General features: G+C 53.7%; 1 protein-coding gene across 1 annotated transcript in view; it reads right to left on the reverse strand.

Annotated features, from left to right (window-relative positions):
* DOCK1 (dedicator of cytokinesis 1) overlaps positions 1-15,990 on the reverse strand; it is a 408,265-nt gene that overhangs the window by 325,132 nt on the left and 67,143 nt on the right. Inside the window, exon 22 of the mRNA XM_004701236.2 lies at positions 8,792-8,900. Within this exon, the coding sequence (XP_004701293.1) occupies positions 8,792-8,900 (109 nt within the window). The remainder of the gene's footprint in view (positions 1-8,791; positions 8,901-15,990) is intronic.

Below are 15,990 nucleotides of genomic sequence, written 5' to 3' on the forward strand. Positions count from 1 at the left end.
GAAAAGTGACGAGCCCATGAAAACATACCAGAGGCGCGTCAGTACTGACTCGATGGTGGTGAGTTTGATTTTGGGGAAGGGGGGATCCCACTCTCTGGCCTGGGAGTGTCCTTCCAGGAAGGCTGTCACCAGCTTGGGTCAGTCAGCCCTGCCAGCAGGTCCAAGGCAGCCTAGCCACAGCCCCACCAGAACCCTGGCCTCATTTGCAAACGGTGACCCAGTCCCCCCAGCTCACCTCCTGCTCTGTCCCTCCTCTTCCCTCTCCCTGTTTTCAAGGCTGCCTCCACCTTTCTCCCCAACTTCCTGGATCTTAGCGTTCAGGGATGTGCATGTCACGCTGTGAGGCATAAGTGCAGTTAGCAAGAGGGGAGCTTCAAAAAGCCGGTGGGAAAGCCTTAGTGATTTTAAGGGAACTTCCCGCTGCTCCCTAATACAGGGAAGCCTGTGTGAGCCGGAACCTGACTGGACCACCTTATTCTTCCAGGTTCTCCCTGGAGCTTTCTATGGAGCCCTGAGGGGCAGTGGTTCTGTGTTGGGCTGCGATTCACATGGTTGGCAGTTCAAAACCACCAGCAGCACTGAGGGAGAAAGAAGGGCCTTTCTACTCCTGTCCACAGTGGCAGTCTCAGAAACCCACAGGGGGTCGCTGTGAGTCAGCATTGACTCAATCGCGGTTTAAGTCTGTGTTTTCAATGTTTTATTTTTTGAATACTCAAAAGAGGGAGCTCAGGTAGGGAAATGGTCACTTGTTGTGTTGTCGTCAGTAAGGTTGGCAGTTCAAGACCACCAACTGCTCCACAGGAGAAAGACAGGGCTTTCTACTATCAGCAAGAGTATGGTCTTGGAAAGCCACTGGGGTCGCTCGCTAAGAGTCAGTGTGGACTCGCTGGCAGTGAGTCTGGTCTGGGATTTGTAACGGGGCAGTCATAACACTTCCTGTGGCTCATCTTCCCAGAACGTGTTTGCGTTTCCCTTCCCAGACGGTTCTCTGCTTACTCACAGTCCGGGATCTGCAGCTCTGACAGCATCGCCAGGACTCCTGGTGGCACAATGACCTCAAGGTGAGGGGCTAACCACAGGGTCAGCAGTTGGAAACCACCAGCCGCTCCACAGAAGGAAGACAGGGCTTTCTATTCTCATAAAGAGTTACAGTCTTGGGAGCTTACAGGGGCAGTAATGCCCTGTCCTGTAGGGTCACTATGAGTCGGCATCAACTCAAGGGCAGTGGTCAGTTCATGGCTAGTCTCCTTGAACTTTCAGTAAAGCTCATCATGGCCAATGACTTTCCGACAGGTTTCCCGTGAGGACATGCTCAAAGGAGTACCAGGGTCAGAACTGTGATCTGGGGACAAAGAGGTCAAGGAAACTCAGAGCTAAAGGACTAGAGAGAGGTGTTGCTGCTGTCCTTGGTTCTGAATGCTCTGTGAGCTGAGAGCCGCAGAGCCCTCGAGGGTGTGGTTTTGTCCTTAGGGGAGCCCTGGGGTGCATACTGATTACAAGTTGGGTTGTGGTCCCGAATGACCACCGTCCACTGCTCAGAAGAAAGACAGGGCTTTCTTCGCCCCTAAAGAGTTACAGTCTCAAAAACCCACAGGGGCCACTCTGCCCTGTCCTACAGGGCCGCTGTGAGTGAGCATGGCCCCGTGCCGTGAGGCAGCATCTCTGCATCAGACGGGGTGACATGTTGCATTCTCCATGGGGACAATGCCCTGATATCCGGGCCTCTTCCCACGTGGTAACCCCCCTCCCATGTTTGGCTTCCAGATTTCCCATCGCCCTAAACACAGCCACAAGGTTTCAGCTTGGCTTGGCTTTCTGAGGCTTGGGGTGGCCTCTATGACAGTCGGCATGCGTCCTCTGGGCCAATCTCCCCCAGAAGAAACAGTGAGTCTGCAGCTGCCCGTGGCCATGTCCCTGGTGGGAGGGAAAACCAGGAGCACGTGGCCGCGAGGACATCTGAGCAGAGGGGAGCGGTGTGGCTTCTGAGCCCTGACACGGCAGTGCCTGGTCCACACCGGGGTCTCCCCATGACCTGGGCAGGTCCTCCTTCTCCTACTTTCTCGTCATCGGTGGAGTTGGGTTAATGCGATGTGCACTCTAGTGCAGCCTCACAGTTATACTTCAAGTCAGACTCTGTGAAAGCGTCCAGCCAATGCCACTTCAAAAACGCCATTCCAAAGAGAGAGCGCACTGGATCCTGTGGGGGGCAGGTCTGTGGCCCTGCTCAGCATCTTACTCAGAAGTCAGCCTCTCCGATGGGGGCTCCCTGAGGGCTGGACCAGCTGCTTCCGGAGCCCATTTAAAAGCCCGAGAGTAACCTGAGAGAGTAACCTGAGCGCCTGGGGTAGACACGCGTGCATCGACCACTCAGCTATTAAAAACCAGGGACTTTGCTGGATTACACTCCCTGCAGCCCTTCACAAAGCTTTCTCGTGATTGCTTCTGATGGCCACCGTGTTAGCGCCGGCTGGATCACAAGAGATGACCAGAACGGAGTGGCTGAGCTGGGCAAATAGGCGGGATTAGGATTAGGCCAGGCCCTGCAGGCCAGCTGGACACAGGGAGCAAATCCGGCCTCCTGGAACCGCACGGGCACCCGCTCCCTCCACCAGTTATGTAACCAAACACCCGGCCAGGCTGCATCTGCACCCGCCCGCAGCCTAATCAAGAGTGCCCTAAGAAGGCATCACATGGGGCCCACTTCCCCCAAAGAAAGAGAGCCCCATCCCCCAAAGGCAGAGGGCACCCTCAGCTCCCTGAAAGAGTGACTTGGGCGAGTTAGGATACCAGTGTTCCTGAAAAGTGACGAGCCCATGAAAACATACCAGAGGAACGGGATGGCTGGGACCACGTTCCTCTACTTACTGCACTGGGAAAAGCCGTGTTTCTGCGAAGCCTGAAATGCTCCCAGGGTAAATCCTGGGAGGAGGCGAGAGAAGGAATTCCTATTTTCTTTCATGGAGGAGCCTTGGTGGCATAGTGGTTATGCTGTTGGCCGATAACCGCCAAGTCCACAGTTGGAAACCACCATCCTGACTCAAGAGGCAAAGATGAAGGTTTCTGCCCCCGTGGAGTCAGTCTCAGAAGCCCGCAGGGGCAGGTCTACCCTGTCGTATCCCTGCTCAAAGGCAGAGAGCCAGATCCCCTTGCTCACTTTGGGTTATGTTCTACTTTTCTCCTGTGATCACACACCAACCAAAGGCAAACCCAATGCTGGCTCAGAGCAACCCCTCTGTAGCATTTCCAAGACTTAATCTTCACAGAAAGAAGATCTTTCTCCTAGGGAGCAGCTGGTGGACTTGAACCGCCAACCTTGTTTAACTAGCAGCCCAACCTGACCACATAGCACCAGAGGACATCCACTGGTCACTGAGCAGATCCTGACTCATAGCAATCCTACAGGACAGCAAAGAACTGCTCCTTGGGGCTTCTAAAACCGAAACTCTTTATGGGCTAGAGACAGCCTCCTCTTTATCCCAAGAAGCAGTTGATGGATTTGAACCCACGACCTTTTGATTTAACAGCCATCAGGTAGCCAACTGGGCTGTCAAGGCCTCTTCCATGACCACAGTCCTTGGAAAACTGAGGACAAGGACAGGGTGAAAGGTGCTTTGTGATAAAGCAGGATGACACTGGCAAGACTCGGAGTCCTTACGGCCATGCTGACTGCGGCATAAAGAGAAAAGGCAGAGCTGGGAGAGAGGGCCACCTGGGGTCTGCGATGATGACGGCCACCGTCCCCTAGTGAGGGCCAATGTCACATGTGCACACCAAGACTTCTGAAATCCTGTGTCATCATCGCCAGCATGGAGGGCTCCTCCACAGGGTAATACTCCTCTAAGCTTCCACATCAGTGACAGGCAGCGTGGATCCCAGATGCGAGCCTGGAATAAACAAACCAGCAAGAGGCTGCTCAAAGCTCCAGGGAGGAAGAGTGTAGACTGAGAGAGGCGTAGACAAGCAAGGGCGTATATTCAGGAGAAGGCAGGCTGAGGCAGAAGATGAGAAAGGGCCACATATCCAGGACAGACTATTCTCTTTAAGGAAATGAACCACGGGCCAGGAAGAGCAAAGCTCACCTGAAAACGGCATTCACTCTGTCACAAAGGGCTCGCTCCCAACACAGCTCACAGGTGAGATGGTGAAGATGGGAGGAGGCAGGGATGCCCGTTCCCTAGGAACAAAGACCACCCCCCTGGCTCTGTGTGCCAACCTCAGCACGGAGGGCTCAAATCCAGCGAATCTCCACCCCAGTCAATCCCTAGGGCAGTAAGGAAAAGTGCCCTCGAGTCAGGGCCCCTGTTTTATAAGATGGCTAGCGGTATGCAGTTCTACTCTGTCCATGAAGTCCATGAAGGCAGCCACGAGGGCAGCCACGCGTCGGCATCACACTGCATGGTCAGCACTGGGCTGTTGGCTGAGAGACCAAATGGTCAAACAGGAAGTACACTGAGTCCCGATCAACTAGTAATGTCAGTGTGGGAGACCCTTAGATCTAGAAGATGGGAACAGACGAGACCGAACAGGCCAATGACAGGATGTCTTCCAGGAAGCGCCTAAGAGCTTAGTCACAAATACGCCCCCGTTTTATCCTCACAGCAGATGCACACAAGGATGAGAAAGAACATCTGGACCCTGGATCCCAGGCCCCGTCTCCCTCTACAGAGCACTGTGGACTCCTCCATCCCAGCTGGCCCAGCGGCCTGTGCCCCGTCCCAGGCACAGCCTGCCTCTGGTCGCTGCACAGTCGGGAGGATTTTGGTTTCTGAAGTTGTGAGCAAATGGCAGCAGCTGTGATGGCTCCTCGCAAAGCTCCACTGCCCTCAACCTGGTCCCCTAACCATGGGCTTTTCCACAAACAGAACTACCTGCTGCCACCCACTCAGCCATCCCCAACAGCCCCTTCTTCCAGGGGGCCCTGCAGGCCAGCCCAGAACCACCTGCTGCCCCCAGTACCTGCAGCTGTCCCCGACAACCGCTTCTCCCAGGCTTGCAGGGCCAGTCCCAGAAAAGACACGCCATTCTTTTTGGGACTCGCACACATGTTATCTATCTATCTATCTAATTTAATCTAATCTGTCTACCTATCTTATCTATCGATCTCTCTTGCAAACCTTTTAAATCGCTTCCATGCACTCACAGTCGCCCAGGGCTTCTTTCCTTCTGCTTGGATGCACCACGGACACCCAGGGAATCTGCAGTCAGGACATCAAACGCTGTACTGACCGCACTGGGCTAACCTGCCGCTGACAACCACGTTTGGAAAGGCCCAGAAGTGCAGTAACACCTTGAGGACTGAAGCACACCTGAACCAACCTGTGGTGTTTGCAACCGCCTCCCATACACAGGAAAGCTGGACCAGGAAGACGGAAGACCGAAGGATGACCCTTCGAATGGTGGTGTTGGCATGGACCACGGACTGGCAGGAGAATAAATCCATCTGCCTTGGGTGCAGTACCGCAGAAGGAGGGTGGTGAGACTTTGTCTAGCCTTCTTTGGACATGCTATCAGGGGGACGCTCCCTGGAGAGGGGCTTCATGCTTGGTAAAGTAGAACGTGAGGGGGGGAGTAGCTATAACAATGGGCTCAAACAAGGCAATGAGGGCGAGGCTGGTGCAGGACCTGGAGGTGAGTCGTCCTCTTGTACATAGAGGTCACTGTGAGTCAGATCCGATTCGGCATCAACAATAACAACATGAACGTGGAACAAAAGGAGCTAATACTCAGACTGTACGGACCCAAAGTTTCCAAGGCAGAGCTGCTGTCCCTCAAAGTGAGCGGCAGGAGCAAGGCTGGGGTAGCACACCCTCGGGGCCATGCTCAGAAGCATGCTCTCCAGAGGAGACAAAGCAAAGAGAGGGAGCTGGCACAGGGCAGCCATTGACATCGATCTGTGTCCAGCTCATTGCCACTCTCCAGGACAGCGCAGATGGCCCAACAGGGTTCCCAAAGCTGTCATCTCAATAGTACCATGGACTGCCAAAGGTACAAACCAATCTGTCTTGGAAGAAGTCCAGCAGAGTGCTCCTTAGAAGCTAGGACGAGGAGTCTTCCCTCACACACACTTTGGACAAGTTATCAGCAGAGACCAGTCCTAGGAAAGGGACATCTTGCTTGGTAAAGTGGAAGGAGAGTGGAAAAAGAGGCAGACCCCGACAAGATGGGTTGACACAAAGGTAAGAACGATGGGAAGGATAGAGCAGAACCGGCGGTGTTTGGTAATGGCGTTCAAGGGGTCTCCATGAGGGGATGAGTGGAAACTACCCGACAGCACCGAACGACGGTCCTGATCGGAGCAGACCACCAGGGCTTGTCTCCTTCAGGGCAGCCGGTGGGTCTGAAGCACAGACAACTTGGTTATTGGCCAAGCCCCTGAACCGGTGCCCCACCCACCCAAGGCTCCTAATGTAACCCTAGCAAGAGGTACCCAAGGCTGGGACATCAATCAGGAGATGGATGGACTTGAGAAAATAACCATCTGGAGGCTGAGCAGAAACCCAGGAAGCAGAGCTGAGATCCAGGCAGACCCACGGGGCTCTACCCGGGCCCACAGAAGGCGAGGGCCCGATCTACGCATCTGCCAGGGGCCTCCTTGCCCGCCGGACATGAGACCCCGCCCAAGCACGCCACTCCTTGTGCGTTTGCGTGCTTAAAATTAGGGACCCTGCTGGAAAACACCTGCGCCTCCATCACACAGAAAAAGGGGCCGCTGTGAGGACTGGCCTGTGGGCAGCACGCTGACTCACAAGAATTCACTACTGGACACTCTCCGTGCTGTCCTTTGGATTTGACAGAAAGCCCTCCCCCCAGGAGGACAATTGGTGCAGTTCTCAAATAAGGCCACACCGGGCACCCAAAATCAGGCCATGGGGGCCTGAGAATGCACTTCACCCTGTGTCCTGCAGCCCACATCAACATCAGCGCTCCGCGAAGGCCACCCCTCCGGAAGCGATGCTGAACCTGAAGATGCTGGAGAGGTGGCATCTCATCTCTCTGTGAAGCAACTCATCGGGTCCTCAGCACCGTCCACCGAGCAGAGTGGAAAGAACAGAGGCGTCCGAACAGGCCCAAGTGAGGGTCCCGTCTCCAGAACCCTGTGCCTCAGCTGTCGGACGGCACCTCGTGCGAGGCGACAGGGCACGTTATTACCAGCCAGAGAGGTGACTCTTCAAAGAGAGCCGGCCGGTCTGTGAGCGCCACTGCTCACACACTGTCTTCTGACGTGGATGGAGGCGTGCAGGCACGAGTCGGCCCCAAAGATTAGATCACACCAGGGTATATTTAGAAGCTTGCAATGACGTGTGTGCTCCCTAAAACCTGCTGTGATTTTCGTCTGTGCTCACCCTCCGTTGCACATCAGTTTTTCCAAAAAGCCCCTTGGGTTTGGTCAAAAGCCGTCGCAAGCACACGGCGAATTTTAACGCTGGCATGCAGAGGCAGCTCCTGGCAGCACCGGGGTTCCCAAAATCATCAGCCTAAAACTCTTAATAGACACACCACATGGCTTCCTCCATAGATGCCTGATTTTTTTCTTTTTTAAATAACATGTCTGTGTTGAGGACGGAAAACTTACACTGCAGCATCCGAAGGTTCTGCCAGACGGCTGCCGTGCCTCCAAGGTGGCTGTACCGGAGTTTGCTCCTGTGGGACCTCAAGGCCTCGGCCACCAGCCTCGGCTGTAGTTGTAAGACTACAGCCGTGAGGGGGTGTTCGGAAGTCGGGAAGAAAAGAGCATCTGGGGTTGGGGTGGACGCCCAGGTAGGAGGAGCCAGCCTGGCCTTGAGGAGCCTAGGGAAAGCTGGGATTTCAACGCCACTGGGGGAATCCTTGCTCTTGGAAGGAACTGGACCAGGCAGCTAACTAGCCACATAGCTCCTGCCATGGGTGGTACATGGGGCTCCCTGGCTCAAACTGACAGGCTGGAGGCTCGAGTGTTCCCAGAGGTGCCGCAAGGGACACAAAGAAGTGGTGGCCACCCTGTGAGGAGCCCCGGTGGTCCAGTGGTTGACCGCAAAGTCAGCAGTTCAGAGCCACCAGGCTTCCCAAGAGAGAGAAAAAACGCTCTACACCCACAAGCAGTGACAGTCTCTGAAACCCACAGGGCATCTCTACCCTGTGCTACGGGGTCTCTGTGAGTCACCATCGGCTCCGTGGGCCACCCTGTGGACGAAGCACACGGAGTCACCACGTGTCCAAAGTGACTGACTCCACAGCAGCAGGTTTCTGCACCAACCAGCCCCATAGGAGGGGCACCCACGGGTGACGGAGTCTGCAGCCCACCCGCATGTGGACTCCCAGGCAGCGAGTAAGTGAGCACCCAGGCCTCACGGCACCTTTCTTTCACAGAGCAGCAATGAGGACAGGTGGGCAAAGTTGGGGTGAATGGGAACAGGAGGGTCAGGAGCTCGCCCTCCTGCAGAGCCTGGATGGAGATGGGAAAGCTTCTCCCCAGGGGAGCCCCGCCAGATGCAGCCCCCATGTCCCCAGGCACCTCCCGGAGCCCGGTCCTCCAGCAAGTGCAGGGTCAAGCCCTCTCCTCTTTGACTTGTCCTTACTTCAACCAAGTGAAGAGCCAGGCTCTCCCAGTGGGGCAGCAAGCGGGTGATTGACAAGAGCGTGGAAGAACATCCAGGAAGGGTAGAAATCCCTTTAGCCTCAGGGCATCATCGAATTAGCCTCCGGGCATCATGGCAGAAAAGACACCCCAGGCCTCCCCCACCAGTCCAGGCCTCCCCCACCAGTCCAGACAGCTGGGTGCCCAGCTCCCAGGCCATCCTTGGCTGTGGCTCACCTTCACCCGCACCGTCTGCTCCGACAGGTTGCCCATCATGCTGTTGATGGAGCGGAACAGCTGCAGCAAGGACTCCATGAAGTCGGCCTCCCCTTTGTTCTCGTACAGTCTGCAAAGAAACACACAGAGCTCGAGGGGTCCTGCTGGCCCCGGAAGCCCCCAGCCCGTCTCCCTGCTGCCTCGGGGCAAGGACAGAGGGGCCTGGGCAGCGGCTCGGAATAGGCCACTTCCTCCCCCCCCCACAAAACACAGAGCCCACCTTGAAAAGGGATGAACTGGGAGGGCTGCCCATGGTTACATTGCAACTCCCACCAAGGTGGCCCTCTCTGCTAAGACGTGGTTTTTGGTAACGGTGACACTGCTGGCTCCTTGGATGCAGTGTAAGCATGGATGTGTCGGCGCTATGGTGCTGCCAGGGACGGCCAAAAGAACACACAGATCCAGCTCAGAAGAAGTACAGCCAGAGTTGCTCCTTAGAGGCAGGCACGGCAAGACTTCATCTCGCGTACTTAGGACGGGCCGCCAGGAGAGGCCAGTGCCTGGAGCAGGTCAGCATGCTTGGTCAAGCGGAAGCACAGCCAAAAGAGGGAGGTCCTCAACCAGACAGACGGACACAGGGTTGCAGTGATGGGCTCCCGCCTGAGGGCCATTGTGAGGACGGCACAGGGCCAGGCTGTGGTTTGCTCTGTTGTACATGAGGGTCTTCATGAGTCGGAACCGGCTCGCAGGCACCTAACAACGACAACCACAAGATGCCCTGCAGCAGCATCTATACCGTGTGACTCAGGGGCTGAGCTCTCAACCTCCGTGGGGGAGGACTGGGTCTGACTCCCAGCTAAGGCGGGAGTCTGTCAGTGGTGCCTGGCTTGATACTGTTGTGCTCAACCGGTTTCAGTGGGGGTTCTAGATGGCGACAGACTACGCAGAAAGGCCTGGAGAGCTACTTCCAAAGCACCCGCTGGGCAAAACCCTACGGATCACGACAGCGGGGCATACCAGAAAGCGGGAAGACACCTGAGAGAGCCAGAAAGGAGAGAGGCAGGGAAAGGAAACTCGGGCCGAAGCCTGCCCTATGGCGCTCACACTCAGCACTGCAGACGGTCAAGAGTTTGGTTTATTTCCTGCCACTTTTTGCACGAGATTGCATCATGCTCACAAAGACACTGACGTTTCTAAAGTTGACATCATTTGAAAGGAACTCGAGCAAGTCCAAGAATGGATCTGCCTCCGAGTGAACGACTCTGTCCGGCGCCTTCAAGAGGCGGCGTGTTTCCCACAGGCGGGCCATGCGCGCTCGTATGCATGCGTTGCACAAACGCAAATGTGTCACTAATTGTAAGTACGCCTCTCCTATAAATTATTCATCAGCAGTGACTTCCAGTTGCTCTTGGTAAAAGGCAATGCATTTGAAGGAACCTCAGATGCTTGATTAATGTGGACGGTTCTCTGCCTAATTAAAAGTACACTCCACCTGAAAACTTGTGTACAATGGAAAATTTGTAAACTAAGTGATAATTAATTACCCTAGAGGTAATCTTATATGTAAATGAGCTCCAACATAAAACAAAGAGTTTCTGTCTAAAATGGAGACACGGCAGCCTAGCCTAGTGTGTCTGTGGGTGATCAGGTTTATCAAGGGAAGGTTGGCTCAGATGGAATATTAAGCAATGAAGATGAAGCCATTGCCCCTCCTAGCACCCCCACCCCAAGACACACAAACACACACACACACACTTCCTTCTGCGGGTGTGATGCAGCAACATGTGGCAGGGGTAGCAACACTTGGAGAGGTCACGCGCATGCAGGCATTCGCACCCCAAGGCGTTTGTGGAGTGGGAATACTGAAAGAGAAGCTCTGGAAAGCAGAAGGGAGTCTTATCGGTCTCCAGGGAAAAGTAGTCCTTGGGGAACATACAGAAGAATAGGAGTCCAGATACGAGCACTCGCTCACAACCTTAAACCCTTGAAGAGAAAGAGTCGACTGGGTCTCACTGAGCTACAGTCTAGGCGGAGCCCACTCCCTCGGCAGAAGGAGGTGGACAGGCCTGCTTCCTTTGCCTGGAAGACACAGCTCCGTTTTAGGGGAAGATCCCATCCCATCCAGAGAGCCCACAGCCTTGTTTTCTCAGATACACATTCCTGTTTTCAAACAGCAGCTAAAACACCAGCCCCTACCTAAGAGAGGACTCGGGGCCACGTTAAAGAGAAGAGAGAGGCACCAAGGGAGACCCACAGGTGATCCCAGGCACAGTCCGCTGACAACAACCCCACACATCATGGCACATATTAGATTTCAAAATATAGAAGAGATGGAGCCGTTCGCTACGGAAACAAAGACATGGACATAAACTGGAACTTCCTGAATCTGGATCCAATGAACATTCTGAAGCTAACAAGTGAAATGTCTAACGCCATCAGTGCATTGCAGGGTTAACATGCACTGAGACGCCGAGAGCCTTCCAAGCTGAGGGGTGGTCCTCACGAAGCATCACAGCCAACAGCGTCCCCCTGATATCCGCACGCGTTCCACTCGCCCATCTTTCTGGAAGTAGCTTCTTCTCACCAGGATGTCCCATGGGTGACCCTGCTGGTATTTGAAACACGGGTGGCATATCTTCCAGCATCACAGCCACACCCGCATGCCACCACAGTATGACAGACTGACAGATAAGTGGTTGATAAAGCGTAATTAATGAGCCTTTATTATATTAAACATTCTACTCAGAATCTCTGAAGGATGAAAATTTAATAATCAGTTTCTTTGTGCCGACCAATGCACTTAGAACATTTAAATGATTAGCATCTTGTAGCAAAGCCTTTGAAGCATCTTTTGGTAATGTGAGACCTGTGGAAGACTCTAGGGTCTAAGCTCTTGGTCTTGCCAAACTGGCCAGGGAGCACCCATGGTGCGATTCATTTTGAGGTGGAAGAAAGGTGGGAGGTGAGCACGCAGGGGCACACTGGTAGGTAAGAAGAATAAATCACGCCTTGTTCCTTGGTCAGTTTAAACGTTGTACACATTCCCAACCAGGAGTGACATTACCTACATTCTATTACCAGATCTTGTGGAGCTGTCGATAACTGTTGGTCTACTCTTTGAAAGGATGGCAGTTCAAACCCACCAGCCGCTCCTCGGGAGACAAGTGAGGCTGTCAGCTCCCCCCAAAATTTACAGCCTTGGAAACCCCATAGCGGGTCACGCTGAGTCAGATTAGACTTGCAGGGCATGGGCTTGGACTTTGTATTTTATTTCTATGACACAGAGAAAGGTAGCAAAGTGGAAGCTTCCTCGTGATAAATAGCTATTGATCCACGAAGCTAATCCCAGATGACTGACCGCAACTCCAGAAAGCAGGATTGATGCTGGTGGAGAAATCTGATTCACTATGTCTGACACAGAAGGTGCCTGTTTGCTGGCTCTCCAGCTAACGATGCTGTCCCGCACTGCAAGCCCAGGCAGAGCGAAGTCCGAGGGGAAGCGCTCCGGGCTCTCGGGGATCCTTCAGAGGGTTCCCCACAACCAAGTGCCTTTGGATCCCCCACAACCAAGTGCCTTTGGGCCAGGGCTCTCACCCTGCAGACCTCAGTTCAGAACAAACTTCAGCTCTCAACAAAACAAGGACTCGAGAGTGGCAGAAGTCGAGAGAGCTCAGGGTAGCTGGAACGAGCATCCACACCTTCACCACCAAATGTTCACCCCTTTGTCCTTGGGAACAACAACAACTGTCCATTACCCCCAGATTTAACACAGCCACTGCGGTTCAGAGGGCAGCCTGGCAGTCCTCTGGGAAAGGAGAGGGGAAATGGGCGGCCTGAGCAGGGCCAGACACGCTACACGCCACGAGGGAGACACGACTGGCGTCTCCTCCAGTGGCTGTGGCGGTTGATTCTTAGGTACTGGCATGTCGGGCCCCAGGCACGGCCACCCTTACGCACAACATAACAAAACAGAAGGCAGCGTCCTACCCCGTCCTCACCATGGCTCTGAGGGTGGAGCCCACCGTGGCAGCTGCTGTGTTAACCCGTCTCCCAAAGGGCCTTCCTCTTTCTCGCCGCCCCTCTGCTTTACACTTTACCACTGACGCTGCCCCTCTCCTGGCCCAGGCACAAAGTCCCCACCCAGGGACTGGTCTCTCCTGATAACATGCCTGAAGCATGTAAGACGAATCTCGCCGTCCCTGACCTCTAAAGGGCCTCTATAAGCAGGACCACTATAGCCTTTGATATCAGAGATGAAGTCGTAACCATGGAAATGTTTCCGAAGGACCACGGAGTGAGTGAGCAGAAAACCGGGGGAATGAGCGCAGAGAAGAATTGTAGCACAACCGCTCACTGACAATGGGCAGTGATAAGGAAAACCGAGAGCAGACTAGTCCTTCAGAGTATGATGTTGGTGAAGCAGATGAAATGCAGCAGGGCTGACAGAGAACAAACAAGTCTTTGTCAACCTAAGTGCAGCCACATGCTCTTTAGAATCAAGGATCGCAAGACATCTCAAGTACTCGGATAAAGTCCCTTAGAAGAGGAGAGAGCCCATGACAATGAGGAAGCTGCTTAATGAGAGGAATAAACGCCGTGGCTGCAACACGGCTCGAATACAGCCAGGGTCGTGAGGGCGGCATGGGACCATAAGTGTCCCACTCTGTTACACGCAAGGGTCGCCTTGAGTCAAAACCAACTTGTTGGCACGCAAGTCACTGTCTACAAGTTTAAGTCCAGGATTGTTTTCCTATCCATAAGATATTTAAATATCTTCATCGCTGTCTTACCCCACGGATTTTAATTTAAGTATCTCTCATAACCCACCATGTGGCTATCGCTAGGGTCTATGTTCCAAATGGGATTTGTACCTTTCTCTGCCCTCCAGAAGCACAGAAGGCAGCCAGATCCCCAGTTAAGAAACATTTAGAGAAACAAATTAAGGTCAATAAACTATGAAAGGCCTGTAACACAGCTGTGATGCAAAACCTCACTAGGTGGGATACTCTACATCACTACAAGACTATGAAGAGCCATGAAGGAGCCCCCGGCATGGAAGGACCCGACACACAGTATGCTGAGTGGAGTGAGCAGTCACCAAAGGACGAATAACATACAAGACCATGGTTCAAAGGAGAACGATCGCGATAGAGACTTGCATCCCAAAAGGGCCAGACTTGGGAGGTGAGTTAGTTAATTGTGCCAGCCTGGCCGATAATCACATGTGGGGCTGGTTGAAAGGTGGAGGGATAAATGGGTGGTGAAGCCTCGCCTTTCTAGTTCTCGGGTCTCTTGTTTTGTGATGGTTGCATCGGGTGCAGCTGCCTTAGCAGTTCCCTGCTTCAGCTTGCAAGATGGACTTCCTACAAGACATCCCCAAGGAGAAGCCACATGGATCTATCCCGATGCAGCCCTGGGTGCTGGAGCAGCCATGTGGAGACCCCTGCCAGTGCTGAGATGCTTACACGTTCACTGACTCAGCTTTCCTCCTGCAGTCGGCATCATTGCCTCTGTTTTGTGAGGTGGAGGACTTTGTGGACTGGTGTTGGGTATGGGTTAATGTTGGACTTGTGGGCTTGGGCAGCATTGGGTTGGGATGTTTTCGTGATGCACATTTTCTTTGCATAAAACTCTCTCTTATACATGAGTTGCTGTGGATTTGTTTCTCCAAAGTACCTAGACTAATACAGGAGGCTCCCCAGGGTGGCCAGGGTGGTGTGGCAGGCAAGGCCAGGAAGAGGAAGCAACTGCGACTGGCTGGAGAATTGAGCAGCACTGACTTGGGTACGAGGACGGTGGAAGTCCATAAGAGGGACAGGGGTAGAGGAAGGTGGAGGTCCATAAGAGGGACAGGGGTAGGCTATGGTGTGTGTGTGTGTGTGCCTGTTGAATGCAGAGTTGACGGTCTAGTATGCAAACCCACCACCTACCACACATTATAATAGCAATAGTTCAAAAAGGCGTCATGAGGCACTTATGGAAGAAGGAAGTCAAGGAGAAGAAAGAGGCCAGGGGCCAAGGAGGGAGAGAGGGGAGAGAACTCCTTGGCAAGTGGACACACTGTCAGGAGGCCAGGGGAAAGCCACACTGCTCATTCCCACAAAAGGTCACTGACAGATGTCAGGGAGAAAGAAAGGAGTTTCCACGACACTCCCTCCTCTCTCTTCTTCCCAGACAGTGCATTTCAGGATGGCAGTGTCCACAGTCAGGGGGCTGAAAGGACCCCTGGAGAATGAGAAGGCCCAAAGCCTTGTCTGTAAACCATGTGAGCGTCCCGGGGGCAGCCTGAATATCTCGCATGGAGGACCATTCCTGAAAGATGCTGTAAGCGCAGAGCTGGAATCTGAGAGGGAGGGGACACAAGAAGACTAAGGGTCAAAGGCATATAAGAGAGGCCTCTCTGGGGCTTTGCCTCCACATCTCTGTTGTAGAAGCGTCAGAATGTTCTCATATCTCAGAGCAGCAGGGTGGGGGAACGCTATAAGCCCCCGATGAAGGATAACTTTGTCCTTCAGAAGCGAGTGGAGTAGATTGATGTCCCACAACATCCCAGCCCAGGTGACCGCGTCTGGGTCTGCTCCACACTGGGAAGGCCAGCTGCCGCAAGGGCTGGGGAATAAAAGAGAGGGAGAAAGCCCAGTCTTTCACAGAAGAGGGGCCCTGATCAGCTTACTCTGTGAGCCAGCCAGTTTGCACGACAGTGGACAGTGCCGCACTCACAGGGCTCAGCTCAGCATGAAACTGGGCTTACATGAAGGATGCGACCAGCCCCTTCGGTGGCCAACCCCCCACAGATGGGTGGGGCCAAGAGGGGTTTCTGTTTGGGTATTGGTATGTCCCCACACAGACCTGTGGTGATGTACAAGAAGTGCTTGTTTTCAAATGAATGAAGGAATGAATGAAGCTTCCAGGTTCACGTTGGCTGAGAGATGAGCAGTTCTTGTAAGCTGGCATCACCATCACCATCAACATTCCAATCAGCCTCACCATCATCATTACCCACAACATCATCATTACCATCTGAGATAGTTTATTGTGCCAGCCTGGCTGATAAACACAAGTGGGATTAACTGAAGGGCAAAGAGATAAATGGCTTGGTGAGTCTCACCTTTCTTCTCTCGCTCTTTGATCATCAGACCAATGTACGACTGCCTTGCTTGTTCTGTGCCTCAATTTAAAGGCTACACTACCTGTGGGATGCCTAGCCTGTGGACTGTGTC

The sequence above is a fragment of the Echinops telfairi genome, unplaced genomic scaffold (genome assembly GCF_000313985.2).
Source record: "Echinops telfairi isolate 266 unplaced genomic scaffold, ASM31398v2 ScPeMD7_70;HRSCAF=299, whole genome shotgun sequence".
Taxonomy (NCBI): domain Eukaryota; kingdom Metazoa; phylum Chordata; class Mammalia; order Afrosoricida; family Tenrecidae; genus Echinops; species Echinops telfairi.